This window comes from Equus caballus, chromosome 3 (assembly GCF_041296265.1).
Source record: "Equus caballus isolate H_3958 breed thoroughbred chromosome 3, TB-T2T, whole genome shotgun sequence".
NCBI classification, from domain to species: Eukaryota; Metazoa; Chordata; class Mammalia; order Perissodactyla; family Equidae; genus Equus; species Equus caballus.
In genome coordinates this window covers 26,317,202-26,335,303 of record NC_091686.1, presented here as the reverse complement: position 1 = coordinate 26,335,303, position 18,102 = coordinate 26,317,202, and the positions used below count along the sequence as shown (strand labels likewise).

General features: G+C 43.8%; 1 protein-coding gene across 1 annotated transcript in view; it reads right to left on the bottom strand.

Annotated features, from left to right (window-relative positions):
• Positions 1–2,726: 2,726 nt before the first annotated feature.
• VAT1L (vesicle amine transport 1 like) overlaps positions 2,727–18,102 on the bottom strand; it is a 142,328-nt gene continuing 126,952 nt past the window's right edge. The window contains exons 8-9 of the mRNA XM_023637363.2: positions 7,048–7,131; positions 2,727–5,303 (exon numbers count right to left, since the gene is read on the bottom strand). Coding sequence (XP_023493131.1) covers positions 5,205–5,303; positions 7,048–7,131 — 183 coding nt within the window. The 3' untranslated portion in view covers positions 2,727–5,204. The remainder of the gene's footprint in view (positions 5,304–7,047; positions 7,132–18,102) is intronic.

The window sequence follows — 18,102 nt, the reverse complement described above, 5'->3', positions numbered from 1 at the left end:
ATCGTGGTCCTGTAAGATTAGTACCATGTAGCCTAGGTGTGTAGTAAGCTATACCATCTAGGTTTGTGTAAGTGCACTCTATGATGTTTGCACAATGACAAAATTGTCTAACAATGCTTCTCTCAGGAGGTATCCCTGTTATTAAGCAATGCATGATTATATTATTAAAATGAATTTTCCTTGTTTCTTTTTTTTTAATGTGACTACTAGAAAATTTAACTTTGTATGTGGCTCACACTTCTATTTTTATTGGATAGCACAGTTCTAGACTGTGAGTTTCTTGAGGAAAGGTCTGAGTCTTGTTTTCTTTCTATTTATAGGTCCCAGGACAGGTCCTGTGCCCATTAGTGTTCATTAAAAATTTGTTGAGCAAACACATGGTTTCATTTAATGTAGAGCCCCAGAGTTCCTGGCCCCAATGAAGAAGAGACCTGAAATTTGGGAGGAGGATCCCAATGAAGTCACTCATGGTGACATCACAGAGGCGTTTTGGCTGTCTCATCTGAGCAAAAATCTGTACTTTCCAGGGGGAAGAGACCAAGTAACAAAACAAAAAGCAAAAAAGAAGGGGTAATGTGAGCTAATGGGATAGCTGGAGTGGGGAGTTGGGGGGGGGGGGTGGTTAGTAAGACTGAAATACAGTTTGTGGAAAGCCTCAGAAGCTTCCCCCTTTGACTGCAGAATCAGGAGTAAATTCCCTGGAAGAGATAGTGGCAGCTCTGGGCATTTGTTCTTTAGCTCCTCGCTGCTCCCATACACACCAATGGCTTCTCGTGGCTGTCTATCTGAGGGCATTTTCTGGTCACAGCAATGTACTTGGTTCACACAGGAGGAAGGTCAAGAGTGTTGGGGAATCGACACGCTTGTTAAGAATAACCCTCAACCGCTGATGCATGGAAATTGATGGATAAATACATTCTCCTCACCTTCACGTGGGACAACTCTGGGGCATGTCTACAGTCTCCCACTGTGGTAACCTGCTCATCAACACACCCTGAACTGGCTTCTTCCCTTTCCTGTTTTATGTTCCCACTCCCCCATCTGTGCTTCTTGGGATCACCTCAACACTGCTGACATTCAAATCCTTGTTTCAATGTGTGATTCTGGAGGGCAGGGAATCAAGGTATCTAATGTCTAACTCGGGACCACCTTTAGGTTCATCTCATATCCCTCCTCCCATTAAACCCCTCATTTACTCTTAGTAATCACCTCCAGACCCCAACCTTTCATGTCACACCATTGCACTCCTTATTCCTTTCCATGGAAACCCAAAATTATCAAGTTGGCATTCAAAGACCTCCAAATCTGGTACTCATTTCCCATAATGCCTTTCTTCTGTGCTACTCCATCCCCGTGTGTGTATGTCAGCTACACTGGTCCACTCTCTATTCCTCCAACATGCACATCTAAAGTTCTCCCCTCCTTGCTTTTACACAAATGTTTCCCTATGTCCAAAATGGCTTTTGAAAGGTTTACCTCCCTCACTACCCTAGCCTCATCCACACTGCTAAAAAGAATCCTGTTTCTAACGGCTAGACGACCTTCCCATTCTCCAAGTTATAAGTGAAGATGTGGATTTTAGTTTAAATTCCAGTTTTTGTTGCCGGACTGTGTTTAAATGTGACAGTGCACCAACACTGGCCATGTGAGGCCATGAGATTTATATGGAATACATGAGCATTACATGAGAATTTACAAGAAAATTCTCTGGACAGCAATTTGTAAGAATTTCACTGACAATGTGACTACCTTTCCTACTTTGTAAATTCAGGTTTATATATGTGGCGTTTTATTGACATGAGACCAGCTTTATTTTTTGGCGGGGAGGACTTCCTGCTGAGAAATACGGCAGACACGGTAAGCCTCTCTAATCCTGAATTCCTCTTTCATGAAATCTTAGCCCTTCGGGATTTAATTTTGTGTATGTCTTTGATAACCTTGAGGATATTAGATGATGAAATAAAAATGGTTGAGATGTGTGAGCTTTAAAATTAGTACTTCACCAAATGTGAATTCACCGAATGTCACTTCACTGAATTTCTGGATGGAGGGCCAGAAAAAAAAATGCTTCTTGATACGCACATTATTTGCTACAAAGCAAAACGAATTTACAAACATATCCTTGAAATCAGGAAGCAGACTCCCTGAAGAGTTTCTAGTGAGCAAGGGATGGTAATTTGAAATGCATTGCATTTCATCCTTATTTAAGTCAAGAAGCATGACAAGGCAGTCAGCGGCATGGTTTCTAGCTTGGCTCCACCTCCTGGCTTCACTTCTTACTAGCTGTGTGATTTTAAACAAGTGCAAAAAAAAAAAAAAAATCTCCTTATGCCTCAGTCTTGTCGTCTATAAAATGGGCATAATGGTAAACGCTACCTCTCAGGGCTGTTGGGAGGATAAGTGAGTTAATACATATATAGCTCATTTAACAGCATACAGTAGGTGCCTTATAAATGTCATTATAATTATTGTTATTATATGATGTCTTAATTCTTCTTTTATTTGGTGGTTTTCCTTTCTTGCTTGAGGGAACCTGAATGTCTTTTTAAAGGCTTGTCTCATCTCAACCCCATTTTTCTCTGTAGTCTTTAGTTTCTCATCTGGAGATTCTTCTATGACGTGTTTTGAATTTTTTTATTTCTCCTTTTTCGGTTACCCATTCCTGGCATTTAATAGTGGGGCTGCTTTTCCAATAATGCTGGAGTAACTGATGCCAGGCGAGGTGATGCTATGCTGAATACTTTATTTATATTTTTTATGTAAACATAATTTGCTTTGTAGGCACAATATAACAAAAGCTCTAAAGCCACAAATACATTAGACAATGTTTCAGTTCACTCCAATCAAGCTTAAATTACAGAGAAGCCTTCACAGTTCCTTTAAGGCAAACTGAGACGTTCTTTATACTTCCTGCGAGAAACGATCATGTGACAGGAAAGAAGGTGTTGAAAATGAGAGTGCATTGAACATTTAATTTTGACATTTTATTTTTTTCCTATTCTTCATAGCATAAATTGATCTTATTGGTCAAATTCTAGTTTTCTCTTCTCATTCTGTATTCTGAGGAGACAAAAAGGTTTTCTTTAACCAGCTGGCATCATTTGTGATTATTGTATTAAATTTGCTAGTTGAAAAAACAGATGTAGGGAGGAATGACTTTTCATGCTTCTCCTTTGGACATAAAAAGGCCATCTGGATTCTGAATGTTGAGTTCCCACGCCCCTGGTGGAGGAGAGCCCAGATATAGCCAGTGGCTCTTTGCTCCCCCTGCCCTAGGAAATGTCATTTCTGACCAGCTCACCAGCAATGTTACTTGGGTGGCGGTTCTTCTTAAGATCCCTTTTTCAGCCTGGTTATGGGAGAAACATGACCAACAACACAGCATTTATTGAAGGTGTTGAGGGGATAAAGCCTCTACATTCTCTCTCTAATGGCCCAGAAGTGGAATATTGGTGAGACCTGGGGAAGGAAGAGAAATGAGGTTGGTGTCTTCTTTCAAGATACTCTCATCTCTCTGCTCCTCAGATGGCAGCACCCTCTCTTGTCTTCATATTTTACAAGTACATTCACAATGTGGAGAAAATCCCTTGAGATAAATATTTGGCATAAATAAGTCATCATCACAAGCTTAAGATAGGAAAAAAAGAACATGATCAATGAGGTGACATTTCTTACCAAAGGACTTTGAGACTAAAACAGGTAATTCCTGAAATGTACTCATTCCCATCACTTGGGGGAGTTGGGACCACCCTAAGGCTCATTGGTGGAAAGACTGAGCAATGCACGAATCCTCAGATGTTTTCTAGAATGCAAAGTGAGTGGGGATGCTAGTCATGCGGGCTCCCCATGTTTCCAGCTTGGTTTATGAGTGATAGAGTCAGCCCTTTGGGCCAAAAGAACTGAGAAGAGGGAACGAGGAGCCCCCTTGTGGAGACTTTGAGCCTCTTTCTCTTCCTGCATGGGAACTGTTCACCTTAAGCTATGTCAAATGGGGTGGGGCTGGGGTGGGGTTTCTTAGGCATTTAGGAGCTGGAAAATTGGACAAGGCGTGCAATCAGGTAGTTCAGTGCCTGATTTCCAAAAAGCAGGGGCCCTGCAAAGAGTCTGCACCATAATTTCATGTTCTGGAAGAGAGGAAGTACACATTTGGCATCAGATACTGAACGTCAACCTTTTGTATCAATAGAGTTTGTTACATGGGAGCATGCTTTGGCAAGAAAAGAGATACTGATTTTTTCCAAATACGGTCTAGAAGGGAGGTCTTCTTTGGGGGATCCTTGGTAAAGGTGGCTACTCACTACCAAGAAATGGAAATGGCAAAATTGGCAATGCCAGTGGCAGGTGTGCAAACACACGTAAGTCTCAGTAATGACTTCTGAAATAGTCCCACACATGGTGAGTTTTCTTAAAATTAAAATAAAATATGGCGGGGGGGAGGAGTTTGCTCATGAGATGTGGTTTCAGAGGAGACATCTCTGTGGCTGGTCCTCAAACTCAGGCTGTTGGCCCATCTTCTATTCTGAAAAATTCTCAGCTGTTTCCCTGTGTTTATAGATAAGAACCAGTGAAGGGATTAAACATCAGTGGACAAAGGAGAGTGGTTCGACCTTCGGACCATGAAGCAACTGAATGAAGGTAAGAAAGTTGCCTTTTAAACAGGGAGAAGGAAAGTACTATGTGGAGAGGTCCTAAATTTATGGGCTCATGAAAACATCTCCTGGCCTACCCTCTTTCTGCCAGCCAAATTGGCAAGTGCTCTTGTCAGAAGCGTGGGTGGCTGGCAGCAAAAAGTGTCACTGGCCTGAAGAATTCTAGGACCTGGACAGCGCTCTGTGACAACACCTTCCAATCCAAACTTGTCTTTGCCCATGTCTGGTCTCTTAGGTATTGGGCCTGTGGGCTTGTATTCATTTGCAAGGCTGTTCTAGAACTGTTGAGAAGGACCCAATGATGGATGGTTTTGAAAGTGGGGGGAGGGGAGAGTGTTATTCACAGATCGGGGAAGGGACACAATACTGCATGGAATGGGATTGGCACTTAATTTCAAAAACAACAGTGATCAACAGCTTTTTAGCTCAGCTGACTGCAGACAAACACGACACGCACTGGATTACAGCATTTGTTCACTGGGGCACAGAAGAGCTTTCTCAGCCAGCTCCTCTTCTTTCAAACCATCCTTCACATCCTCCTGCCTGGGTCCTGGGTCACTGGATGAAGGGCATCCGTTCCTTGTTTTCACTGTCACCCTCGTGGTCCTCCTCCTCTTCTCCTGCTTCACTGGTCTCTGTGCTGTCATTGGCCATCTGTAATTCAACAGAGGACTTGTTAGAGGCCTCTGCTATCTGTCTCCTACCTTCTCTGAGCTTCTGATGACGCTCTGGGAAGGCTTCCTGGCCCCCTCTGCCAACAGCTGCTGAATGGGGAGCGACACACTCCTGTGGAGCCTTGACCCTGTGCTGTTTCCTTTTGTGTTAGGTGCTTGTCCTAGCATGACCTCACTGGACCCATCTTGGGTCCATTTAGCCTGGCTACATGCTCCTTCGTCTTTGAGCCTAGTCTTCCACCCAGATGAGCTGTGGCCTCCTTCCCGCCACAGAGATGCTCCAAATACCACAGATCCGAATTGGCCCACCCTCCATCATCGTTTTATTTCTTTAGGTACCGGGGTAGAAGCCCACCTGAAATTGAGGAACAAGGACAATGACATATGCCGAGGCAGGTCCTGAGCTCTCACTCTGAAAGGTGGGCTTTTCAACTCCTGCTTTGATGAGAATCCCCTGAATGGTCATACAGGCCTTCCTACCAGCCTGAGGGCCCAGCAGGACCTCACGTGTGATGGAGGCAGGCAGCATCTCAGGGAGGGAAGCTGGTGCCAACTGTTTTGCTTGAAAGCAATAAGCTGTTCAGGATGGCTCTAGGTCTGCTTTACCGATGGGGCCGTGATAGACTTGGTCACGTGTTTAAAGAAGACAGTGTAGGTGCACAGAGGACCCGGGATCCTAGCCCCCTTCTCCTCCCTAACCTCAACCCCTCATCTGCCTTCAAACCTTTGCTGGCACACTCCTGGAACTTGGTAAGCATTTAATAAACTATATCAATATTGTTATCAGTCCCTTGCACTTTGTAAAATGCCCTCTCATTAAATCATCCTTCATTGAGTGAAATGGCCATGATTCCTAAACTACATTATGGCTAGAGACGCCAAAAAAACACTTTTGAAAGTATACTCTTCAGACTAAAACATGCAAGAAATTGAGTTCTTTCTTTTATAAATGACTGATACAGCTTCAAGACTAAAGACGGCAGAAAACAAACAAAACACTCTTCCTAAGTATTTTCTTTGTTAAACCTTTCTGAGAACTTAGCGTGCATGAGACAATGCTTGTGTGTATCATTTTAACTGATTTGTGAGAATTGATCAACCTTTAGTTTACAGACAGGGGGACCAAAGCTGGAGTGGCAAAGTTAAGTGGCCAGGTCACACACAGGGCTCAGAGTCAGGCTTTGAATCTATGCAGTCTGACGACAGTCTTGTGTTGACCATTACACTACATAGTCCCCCACAAGTGGCCGTTGGTGAGCGTCTGGGATGTGAGTGTGACATGCTTCCCTCCCAGTGAGGTCCCTGGATGTAAGGGTTTTATCCTGATAAAAGGAAACAAAATCAACGGACCCAACAGGAGGCATCTCGGAGGCAGCTGGCATCATTCTGTTGAGTCTGTGAATGTGGATTTCTTAGGATTTACCAGGAATTCCTCCTACTTGTGGCAGCCAAGAGAGAGCACTTGTCACAGACACAGGTCCATTGTTTCTGTCCTTTCCTGACTGCCTTCAGGCTGCTCTTGAAATGCCCTCACCGAAGCATTTTCCTTTCCTTCTTAGCATTCATCTCAGTTTGTCACTAATCCCTCATGCCATCATTTGATTCCCGCTGGCCTCCCGGGAGCCAGGGAGCTGCCTGCCTGCATGTCCCTCCGCCCTACCTGTGTCTGCCCCTGATAGACCCTCTTGTGTGGAACTGAACAGATCCCTCTGCTTTTGACTCACCAGTGGAGTCGGGGTCTTCTCGACATCCAGAATTAACTTGCCGATGTTCCCTCGGTCGTGGATCCGCTGCATGGCCTCCTTCACCTGAGAGAGAAAGAGAAAAACGGAAGCTCTGGTTAGGTGAGACGTTGCCCAGGTGAAAAGGGAGCCTGGAAAAGCCAAACCACCGCCTGCCCACCAGGGGGCGCTGTGGGTCAAGTTTAGTGGCTGAGCCCGCCATGTATTGGACCCTGGAGACAAATAGTTTGGTTGTGTCGTTCACACACTCTGATCTTTTGAAATAACTTGGTGTCCCGGGTGTAAAGATGGGAGTGATAGTTCCCGACATAAGTCCATGAAAATTTATTTAAAAAAGAGGTAGAGGGAGAAGGGTGCTGTGGAATTCCAAGAGGTACACGCTGCAAAGTGGCAGGGGACGTCAGCCAGAGTAAATTTTGACCAATGAAATGATTTTTTGAGGATCGTTTGTGCCCTCCTTGCCTAAACGTTATATCACTCTGACTCACAGCGTGGCTAAAATGATCCATTAACCCAGGCCAAAGTACATTCAGGAAAATTCCCGTGATTCCTGGTTATTGGGTGCAAATTTTGTCTCCATCTAAGAAGAGATTTCCCCAGAGCCAGTGTTCCCCAGAAAAGAGGACCTACTGTTTTCTTTCAAATGAGGGGGCCAATAGATGTCTCACAGGACCCTCTAAAAAAGCAAGAGTGTGGGGCCAGCTGGTGGCTGAGTGGTTAAGGTTCTGTGTACTCTGCTTTTGCAGCCTGGTTTGCAGGTCCAGATTGGGGCTGTGGACTATGGACTTGTTTCGCTCACCAGCCATGCTGTGGAGGCATCCCACACACAAAAGAGAGGAAGACTGGCACAGATGTTAGCTCAGGGGCAATCTTCCTCAAGCAAAAAAAAAGAGGAATGTTGGCAACTGATGTTAGCTCAGGGCGGATCTTCCTCACTCAAAAAAAAAAAAAAAAAAGAAGCAAGAGTGTGACATAATCTGATTGATGCTTTGAACGTTTCATTCCGTTGCTGTGTAGAAAATGAACTGGAGGGGGTGCTGCGAGGATTAACTGAGATAAGGAATGGGCAGAAGAGATCCCAGAGCTCGGTGTGAGTCCATCCTCCACATCTTTTAGTGAAATCTAAATGGAAATGCAACATCTTTTGATTAAAACAAAAGAGTTACAATAGATGTAGCCTAAATAATTTTCCTGAAGTCTCAGATTTTTAAATATTTTTGTTCATTCATCCAGTCAGGAAATATTCATTAAGTATTGCTTATAGGCTAGACACCATGGTTTAACAAGAAATTAAAACGAAAGCGACGGCGTCTGCCTTTGAGGAACTCAATCTGGGGCTCATCGAGCTGTTTACTTGTATAAAAACCAAAGCTGACTCTCATTTGGATAAAAACTTGACAGAGCCATTAAGATGTGCATATTCTAATTGCTTTTCTGGGCCTTTGTCCTAAAGCATAATTCAAATTATGGGAAAAAACTCACCACACAAAAGATACTCAATCACAGCAGTGCTTTTAATGGCAAAACTCTGAAGCAACTTATATGTCACAGAATAAGGGAAAGTTAAGTAAACCATGCCTCTTTCTTTTATCTATTGAATGGAAATGTTATGTAGCTGTTAAAGTGCTAATTATAAGGAATGTACAGCAAGATTCAATGCCTTTATAATATTGTTGTGAGAAAATTAAGACATATTTTTTTTTTTTACATCTTGCCATAGGAACACAGAAATCCTAAAATACCTAGAAAGGAATTTGGATATATGATAAAATGTTATGTAGGGGAAATGAGTGCTTTTAACTCTAGTGTCCAAACATTATTTGGTAACATGTTATCAAATCAGTAAATTAAAATGTATCTTTAGGTGCAGTCTTTGGGTAACCTAGCATTGGTTAGAATCAACCTGTGCTTTATAGACTGACAGTGTCATCTGATTGCTAAACTTCCTGACCCTAATACATAATGATGTATTATTGTACATAATATATGTATTGTACATACATAATGATGTATGTATGTAGTGATGAATGTTGCTTTTCAAAGTTCTTTCATATTTGGTCATAACAATAGCTACTATTTATGGAGAATCTTTAAATATCATGGCAGACAGCTTCTAAAATGGCTCCCAACCATCCCCACCTCCTGGCACTCACACCCACGTGTAATTCCCCTCCCCTTGAATACTGACTGGACCTAGTGACTTGCTTCTAACCAAGAGAATACAGCAAAAGTGATGGGATGTCACTTCCAAGATTAGGTTATAAAAGACTGTGACTTCTGTCTCGCAGTCCCTCTTTCTTTGACTCTTCTTGTCTTCTTGCTCTGATGACACAAGCTCTAGCCAACAGCCAGTGAGAAACTGATATCCTCAATCTAAAAGCCCAAGAGGAACTGGATCCCGCTGACAACCAATGGGAGAGCTTGGAAGCAGACCCTTCCCGAGTTGAGCGCTGAAATAAGACCATAGCCCTGGCTGACACCTTGATTGAAGCATGGGGAGAGATCCCAAGGCAAAGGACCAGCGAAGCCATGCCCAGATTCCTCATCCACAGAAACTCTGGGATCGTAATGTTGTTTTAAGCCAAAAAATTTTGGGGGTAATTTGTTATGCAGCAATAGAGAACTAACACATTCTTACCTTGCATACATAATTCTTACCTTGCAAGATATATATTATACCTATTTTACAGGTAAGTACCTTGATGCTCAAAGATATAAATAACTTGTTCAAAGATTACATGGCTATCGGCGACGGAATTGTGGTTCAAACTCAGGTTTGTCAGACTTCAAAACCAATGCTTTTTCCCAATTCCACCCACACCGTGTTGCTTCATTTGATTTTCAAAGGCAGAGGAAAGTGGTAGGTTACATCTGACATGACGGCTTCCCAGAATTCAGCTGTTTATTACCCTGGCAAGTCATTAAGCACCTGGAAACTCCCTGGGGATTAGAAACAATTTTTAAGCTGCTTCTCCAATAAGATAGAGCCCAGGGAAGCTGAAAAGCTATTTTCTTACCAGTGAAAGATTATTGTGATGCTAGAAAAAAAGCCCCATACAGGGCTGGCTCTAATCTGCATAGTTTTGGGACATTTCTTTCTGAAATGAATCAACTCCTTGGGGGGGAGGGGGGGTTTGGGGGGGAGGGTGGAGAAAGGGTTAGGAGTTTTTCAAGAGACAACTGAAGTAGTCTGATCCCAGGGACGCTGTCTGAGTTTACGTTCTCTTAGGCTGCTCTTGGAGATGTGAAAGTGTTCTTTTGATGACAACTTGGAAAGAAACTACCATTTTTTGATCAATTCTTTATCAGTAACAGTATGAGGCATTTTACATATGTTGCTTCATTTTATCTGCACACCAAGCCTCTTAAGCGAGTATTGGCATTATAGTTTCACAGATGAGAAGCCCAAAGGTGAAAAATCTAAGGAGTCTGTCCCAGGTCGCATCTGAAAGGCAGTTAGAACCACGTGGGAACTGAGAGAGCAGCTTATTCCCCTTTTCAGGACTCTGGACAAAAACACAGGTCAGGGCTCTGCTGTCTGCACCCCCAAACTGCCCTTAAATAACACCATCACAGGGTAAAGTCTGCAAAAGGAGATTTTGCTTGAAAGTTACCAGTTTATTGGGGGCTGGCCTGGTGGTGCAGTGGTTAAGTGCCCATGTTCTGCTTCAGCATCCCAGGGTTCGCTGGTTCGGATCCTGGGTGCGGACATGGCACCGCTTGGCAAAAGCCATGCTGTGGTAGGCGTCCCACATATAAACTAGAGGAAGATGGGCATGGATGTTAGCTCAGGACCAGTCTTCCTCAGCGAAAAGAGGAGGATTGGCAGCAGTTAGCTCAGGGCTAATCTTCCTCAAAAAAAAAAGAAAGTTATCAGTTTATAAACTGAGGTACCTCTGTAAGTGACAGCACCCAGAAGATGGTGTTGGCGGCCTCCAGAAAGCTACTTTCTCTTTTATAGCTACCAGAGAGATTTTTCGAAGGCACTAGTCTCTTAAAACTTTTTCCCACTGTGCTCAAGAGAAATGTCCAGTAGACCTGCATTGCCAAATATGGTAGCCACTGGCCACTTGCGGCACTGAGCTCTTAAAATGTGGCTAACACAACTGGATGTGCTGTGAATGTAAACTACAAGCAGCCCTTCAGAGACTTAATAACAAAAGAGAATACGAACTATCTAAGAACTATTGACATCGATTACACGTATATTACTAAAGTTAATTTCGCCTGCTTCTTTGTACTTTTGTGAATGTGGCTACCACACAATTTAAAATTTTGCACATGGCTCACATTATAATTCTGCTAGACAGAACTGGACCTGATTTTCAGAAGCTGACGTCTGTTGCCCTTTCTGGCTTTGTCGCTCTTCCCCTTCTCCTCTCTCAAGCTCCTCACTCCTGCCACTGGAGACACATCTGAAGTTCACCGAGCCTCTCAGCCTTGTGCCTCTATAGAGGTGCAGTGTAGACTGACCAGTACAGACTGGGTTCCTTCCCAGAGTGCCTTGCTCCTGGAGCTTACTCAGATTTGTCTTGTGGCTGTCGACTGAGATGTGAACTCTTCCAGGAAGCTGCTCTGTGCCCCTCGCCCCTGCCACTCACTGTCTGGGCCAAGTCTCCTTTGAGCTCCCATGGCATCTCAGGCCAGCTGGTAACCTTATCATTACCCTCAGCTTGGAACTTAATCATCAGCCTCACCGCTAAGTTGGAAGTCTCTAGACCAACGCTATGCAACAGAAACATGAAGCGAGCCACAGACGTAATTAAAATTTCTCTAATTAGCCACATTAAGAAATATTTTTAAAAACTGGTGAAATTAATTTTAATAATATATTTTCTTTAACCAAATCTATCCAATATATTATCACTTCAATATATACTCAATATAATGAAGCGTTAATGAGATGTTTTATATTCTTTTTTTTTGGGTACTGAGTGTTTGGAATCCAGGCCGTATTTTACTCTTACAGTGTGTCTCAATTCAGATTAGCTACACTTCAAGTGCCCAGTGGCTGCACATGGCTCCTGTCTACCATACCGGAGAGTGCAGCTCTAGATGGGTGGGACAATCGCACCAACCTCAGGGACCCCAGTGCAAAGGAGTGTCTGGCATATGACGATCTCCACAATAAATGAATGAATGAGTGAATGAATGGATGGATGGATGAGCAAGTGGATATGTGGAGACTGTGAGATGCCATGTGGCTGAGTTGCACCCAGAAGTTTCTGTCCTGTCCATTCCACATCCCAGAGCCCCTGGCCCTGGCAGCTGTCTCTTGGTGGCCTGTTCAGTGCTGCCTGGGTGGCCCAGTGGAGTCTGTTCATAATTGGGGCCATAGTCCCCCACACCCAGTCTGAGATGCCACTGCCAGCTGAGTGGCGGGCCAGATCTGGTCTCAGCAGCTGTATTTTCCACGACTAGGGATTCTGGGCATACTCAGGCCATCTCTGCCAGAGCTAGTTTCCCATCCAGACAGTGGGAGGAAATTTGAGTCATGTCATTCAAACACCTCAAGATGCCAAGATCCTGAGCATAGAGGTCATCTGGGCCTTTTCTGACACTTCTTGTCCCTGGGAGGTAGCTTCAATACCATCCCAAGTGGACGGTGGCAGGAGGTGGTGGGAACATCACTGGGTCCTAGGCTCTGCTTTGACTTGTAATGTCATTCCAGCAAGTTGCTTCATCTCTCTGCCCGTCACCTTCTTAATATTTTAAACAGTAATTACTATACTATCCATTCATTCATTCATTCAGTCACTCATTCAACAGTGCCAAAGCCTTATTCCAGGAGCTGTGTAGAAAGTAATGGGTGAAAAAGATTTGCTCTCTCTGTCCTGAGGGAATCACAGTTTCACTTAGTAAATAGGCTAATCATCATAAAATGCATTTCACAATTTAAAAAATCTGTTCCTGATTTATGTAGCCTCAATGGATCACAACTCATCAGAGTTGGTCCTGTACCATTTGATTCATACTTCAACAAAGTCCATTGGCATTTAAGATGGCATTCAGCACCACCCATGGGGAAAATGTAATTGGCTCAGACCATGTTTGCAGAGGAGCAGTAGTTACGGTCATTCTCATTTCCATCTGCAATGGAACTAGGAGAGGAGGGGTTTCTGGAAACCAGGGAAGATGATGGAGAGCAAATACCCACAAGATCTCCTGCCCTCATGAGGCTTATGATCCTATGGGAGACACAGACTTAATGAAAGAATCACTCAAATAAATGTAAGATTGCCACTTGATAATTCTAAGCTGGTGTTACGAGAATGTGGCTAGGGGACCTGACCTGGTTGGAAGATCAGGGAGGGCTTCTCTGAAGAAGTGTTCATTGAGCTGGGATTTAAAGGATGAGTAGGATGTAGCTAAGACAAGAAGGGAGAGAGGAGCATTCCAAGCAGAGGGAGTAAAATGTCAAAGGAGAGGCTGTAGAGAGGCCAGTGGGCATGAGGATAAAGAAGAAAAGTGGACGAGGGGTCAAGATGCTGGGAAGGCTGGTTGGGGCCTTTGGTGCTACATTCTAAAGAGTTTCCAGGGATGCAGATGCCCACACCAGTTCATACAAATCTAGAATATCCTTGCACTTCCAGTCACTTCCATCTGAGTGGTCAGTTCCTCTCACTTGGGTAATGAGAGTTAACAATGCACAGTCTTTGCTTGGGGTCTCATTTAATGTTTCATAATATTCAATTCTCTTTTGAATGGTGTGAAAGGCACAAAGTCATTAGGGTACAAATGACACCACTTAATAAGCAAAGCATTTGGCTTGTGCTATGAATAGCAATAAGCCTAGCCACCTAAATTAGGAAAAAAGTAAAGATGCATTATTCCACAGATCACCGTGCCTATTAGAGGATAAATTAAAAGGTTTGTAAAATAAGAAATGAGTAATACTATAATTAAGCAATGCATCTACCAAAGTCGCCTGTGGAAGGTTACTCATATTAACAATGTCCATCTTCGGGCGGGATGGATGATTGTCTAAAATCCAAAGTGGGTGTTGAAAAGTGACACACTCATTGCAAGTAGACCTGGAATCTGGAATTTCTGTGTTCTTTGTTCTGGCAAGTAGCTGCAGGAGTCTAAAGTGAGTGAGCCCCGAGATTTTGACCTAGTCGGAAGAGTGACCGGCAAAGTAAAATGTCAGGGACCATGGATTGACCCACCAGGAAGGCAGGGAAAAGATTCAAACACTCAACTTCTTTTTAGACCAGTTGCATATGGGGTCTTCGCAATAATGCAGGGCATGGACTAGGGTGGGGCAAGAGAGGTGACTAGGGTGCAAAATTTAAGGAGGCGCTCACTCAGGGTGGTGCAAATACTGGGGTCAGCACCTGAGAGTGAGCACCTGCTTAAATTTTGCACCTTTGTCACCTGTCTTGCCCCACTCTAGTCCTGGCCCTGCAAGGATGACTAATATCTTTAAAGGAAGGGAAATAGTAAGTAGCTATTATAAGAGAAGTATCTGCTTGGCTACAGGACAGCCAATGTCCAAGGCGATGCTCCAAGAGGATTTTTTAAGAGGCAATTAGTAGGAACACTGGGTTAAAAGAGGTAAGAAATGTTCTGAGAGTGAGGAAGAATGGAAAGCATAAAGCAAGACAGTACAATCTGAATGGAGTAACTGTTCCTTTTTCCCTGGGTACTTGGATGACACCAATTCTCTTAATCAAGAATGTATCATGGCCATAATGGGTTCAAATGAATGAAACACTGAACCAAAAGCCAGAATGTTCCGCAGAAATCTGCAATTCATAATCAAGCCAAACTATATATGTTCTTATCCTATTGCATTTTGAACTAAAGCAAAAGATGAAAAAAATCCAGTGAGTTGCCTCCAATGTTTGTTTTATTTTATTTAGCAATGTTCCCCTGTGTTGGATTTGGATGGTTGAATAGAACTGAGACAGTCAATGGATGCTTCTTCTAACACATGAGTGAGGGCTGGGGAGGAGGAAAAAAGGTGCGTGAGATGATCTCTGTTGCCTGAAGAAAAATATTGGTTGTAAAATCTGTAAGAAAGATGTTTATAGTGTGATGGGGCACAAAAAAGGAAGCAATTGGGGGTGGGAGAAGGATGAAAACCAGGGAAAACTAATGAGAGGAAGTAACTTTCACTCTGAGACTTGAAGGTTGAGGAGAGGTATGTCACTTAGCCAAATAGAAGGACATAAAAATAATCTAAGGAAATATTGCTGCACACAGAGAATGAGTCATTGATGGCCACAGGAGCACCGAGGGGGATGATGGTGAGTTACGCACTGAAAATCCTCATGAATTGCTTAAGCTCCTCAAGTCTGCTGGACATGGGGTAGAAAATGACCTGAGCTCCAAAAATTCCACATGATAATGGTAGAACTTACAAAATATAATTCAACTGGTTCTTGCTTTGAATCTTTTCTAGCAAAATCCTCAAACCGTTGGAGAGAGACTCTATTTCTGCTTAGAGGACTCTGCTTCCTTACTAGTGATGTAACTGCCTTGCTTCCAGATAATACCGGTTTTATTTGTTCACAGATGGATAACGGTACCACTCCCTGATGCCTGAAGGTTTTCATCTGGAATTGCCAAACAGGAGAGTTTGTGGAAAAGGATTAGAACTATAAGGAGCCCAAAGACTCTTCAAAGTCTTGAAAGTTCTCAAGTGGCTAGCCATCTTTTCAAAGGGATGACAGCCAGGCCTGCTGACATTTAGGAAAACACAGTTTAGAAGGCAGAGGTGACCTTTCTTTATGCTTGGAGAGAAAAAGCTTGTTTGCAGGTGTTTGGGGCATTTTTAGTACCTAAGGGAATTGAGATATATTGACTATGTTGTCTAGAGACGGCTGTAACTTAGACAAGTTCAAGGGTGCCTAGAGCGCAAAAGTAGAGGTGGCCAACAGAGGCAGATTTGTCTGGGACAAGTTGTCTGGGAACTGTGCAATGGTCTAAAGTAAGGAGTGGGAATAAAAGAGTGATCCTGCTTGTGTAGGAGGCATTTGCAAACCAAGTGCTCCTGTAGAAAGCTGGTTCTCCAAGCACTTTGGCTGAAGGGGAGTTTCTTGTGGATCCTCCCACTTAGAGAGAAAGGATGGGGAAGTGGCTACAGGCTCTGGACCTAGGACCATAGTGATATGATAGTCACAACCTGCCCATTTAGGTTCTGTTAGGAGAATGTAAGAGTTTCAAGGAAAGAGCTGAATCTAAAAACCAGGTAAATTTGAAGGATGAGGCAGAGGCGGTACATCCATGGGGTGGTGGGGGACGTTGTTCATTATCATCACGGCAGCTGACATATGACGCATGCTTAGCAGGTGCTGCCACTCAGCAAAGAACCTTATATGCATGACCTCATTTCATTGCATCAACCCCATGAGGTAAGTGGGAGTTTGTCAGACTGTCAATCAAGGGTACATAAAAATATTCTCCTTTTTCTTTTTGAGTCCCTGTTGCTCATGGAGGAGAGCTCAGATGAAACTGAGTTTAACGAGGTTAAATGGCTTGCCCAAGATCAAACAGTGACATATGGAGAAGTCAGGCTTCAAACCGAGCTCTGTGTAACTCTAGGGTTCAATGCACTGTTGCCAGGTATGCGAGAGAGAGATGGAACCAGGGAGAGTGAAGGAGTGGGAGAGGAAGGCAGGCCGTACGGCCCGGGTACTGCATTGTAGGACCAGGAATGCGTTATTTCCTCTGTACTTTCATATGCTTGTTATGACACTTCTTCCATTCTCTCTTGAAGAGTTTCTCAACCTAAGAACTATTGACATTCTGGGTGAGATAATTCTTGGCTGTGGGGATGCTGTCCTGTGTACTGTGGGACATTTAGCACCATCTCTGGCCTCTACCCACTAGATGCCAGTAGCACTCTCCATTGTGACAAACAGAAATGTTTCTAGACATTGCCAAATGTCCTCTGGGGGGCAAAATTGCCTCCAGTTGAGATCTACAGTGTTATGGGAGCGGTCTTCCTCTCTCCACGCCTCCCATTGGTCTGTAGGCTCAAGGTGCCCCACTTCAGTACCCACATGACACCTTGGACAGGGATTTGCCCACAGGAGATTGGATTCTGCTCTATGCCCAGGACTAGGAAGAGTGTGTGGTACACAGCAGGAGCTCAATAACAGAACACATATGGTCTCTGACCTCAAGATGCTCATGATGAGATAAGTTTTTCTCAAAGTATCAACTGAAGGTTGTCTGCATCAAAAGCACAAAGCGCAGCTTTTGAGAAGTAATGTGTTGGCCTCACCCTTGACCTATTGTTGAGGCTGTGGAGGTACCCGACTCTGGCTGATTCTGGGGCTCTGAAGTTTTAGACCCTTGAACTTAACTGGTGCCTCATTTAACAGATATTGACTGCCCACCATGAGTCAGGCACTGTGCCTGGAACAGGAAAAACAAGCCCCTGCTTGGCTAACTGAGATCCCCTGGAGGGGGTAGGCTGGTGTGCCATGTTTTACTATCTGGGTAGGGCTTAGCTTAACCTTTGGCTTCAATATCATCATGTTGGAAGGCGGCAGAGAGCCACAGTTACAACCCCTCCCCTTCTAGGCCAGCTGAGGAGGGGTCACATCCCAGCTTTGGATCCACACACTTGTGCAGAAATCAAACAACTTGATTTCTGCTCAGTGCACTAAGAAACCTTCAGGATATCGTTTCACTGTTAATTAAACCCACTCGCTGTCTCTATGTGGCCCCTGAAAGGAGCTGGCAGCTGAGTTTCATCTGCTTATGGTTTGAGGTGATGTTCTCTGTGGTGGTGGGGTCATAGGATGTGTGTATGTAAGTCAGAATTAGCAGGTTACTCGGGCAGCCCACGAGCCCTGGTATAACGAGCCAGATCTTATCACGACATGAGCAGAAAAATCAGAAGCAGAGTTGCAGGCTGGCCATGCAGTGGGAAGGAAGGCCTGTTTCATTTTAAGGAAGGAAACAATAGAATTTAGCATGACCCAATGGCTAGTAGAGCTGTATATCCTTGAGTAAAGAAATGCATATCAGTGCTCTGTCAAGGGAAAACAAAAGTCCAGAAATAAAACAGTATTTGGCTAT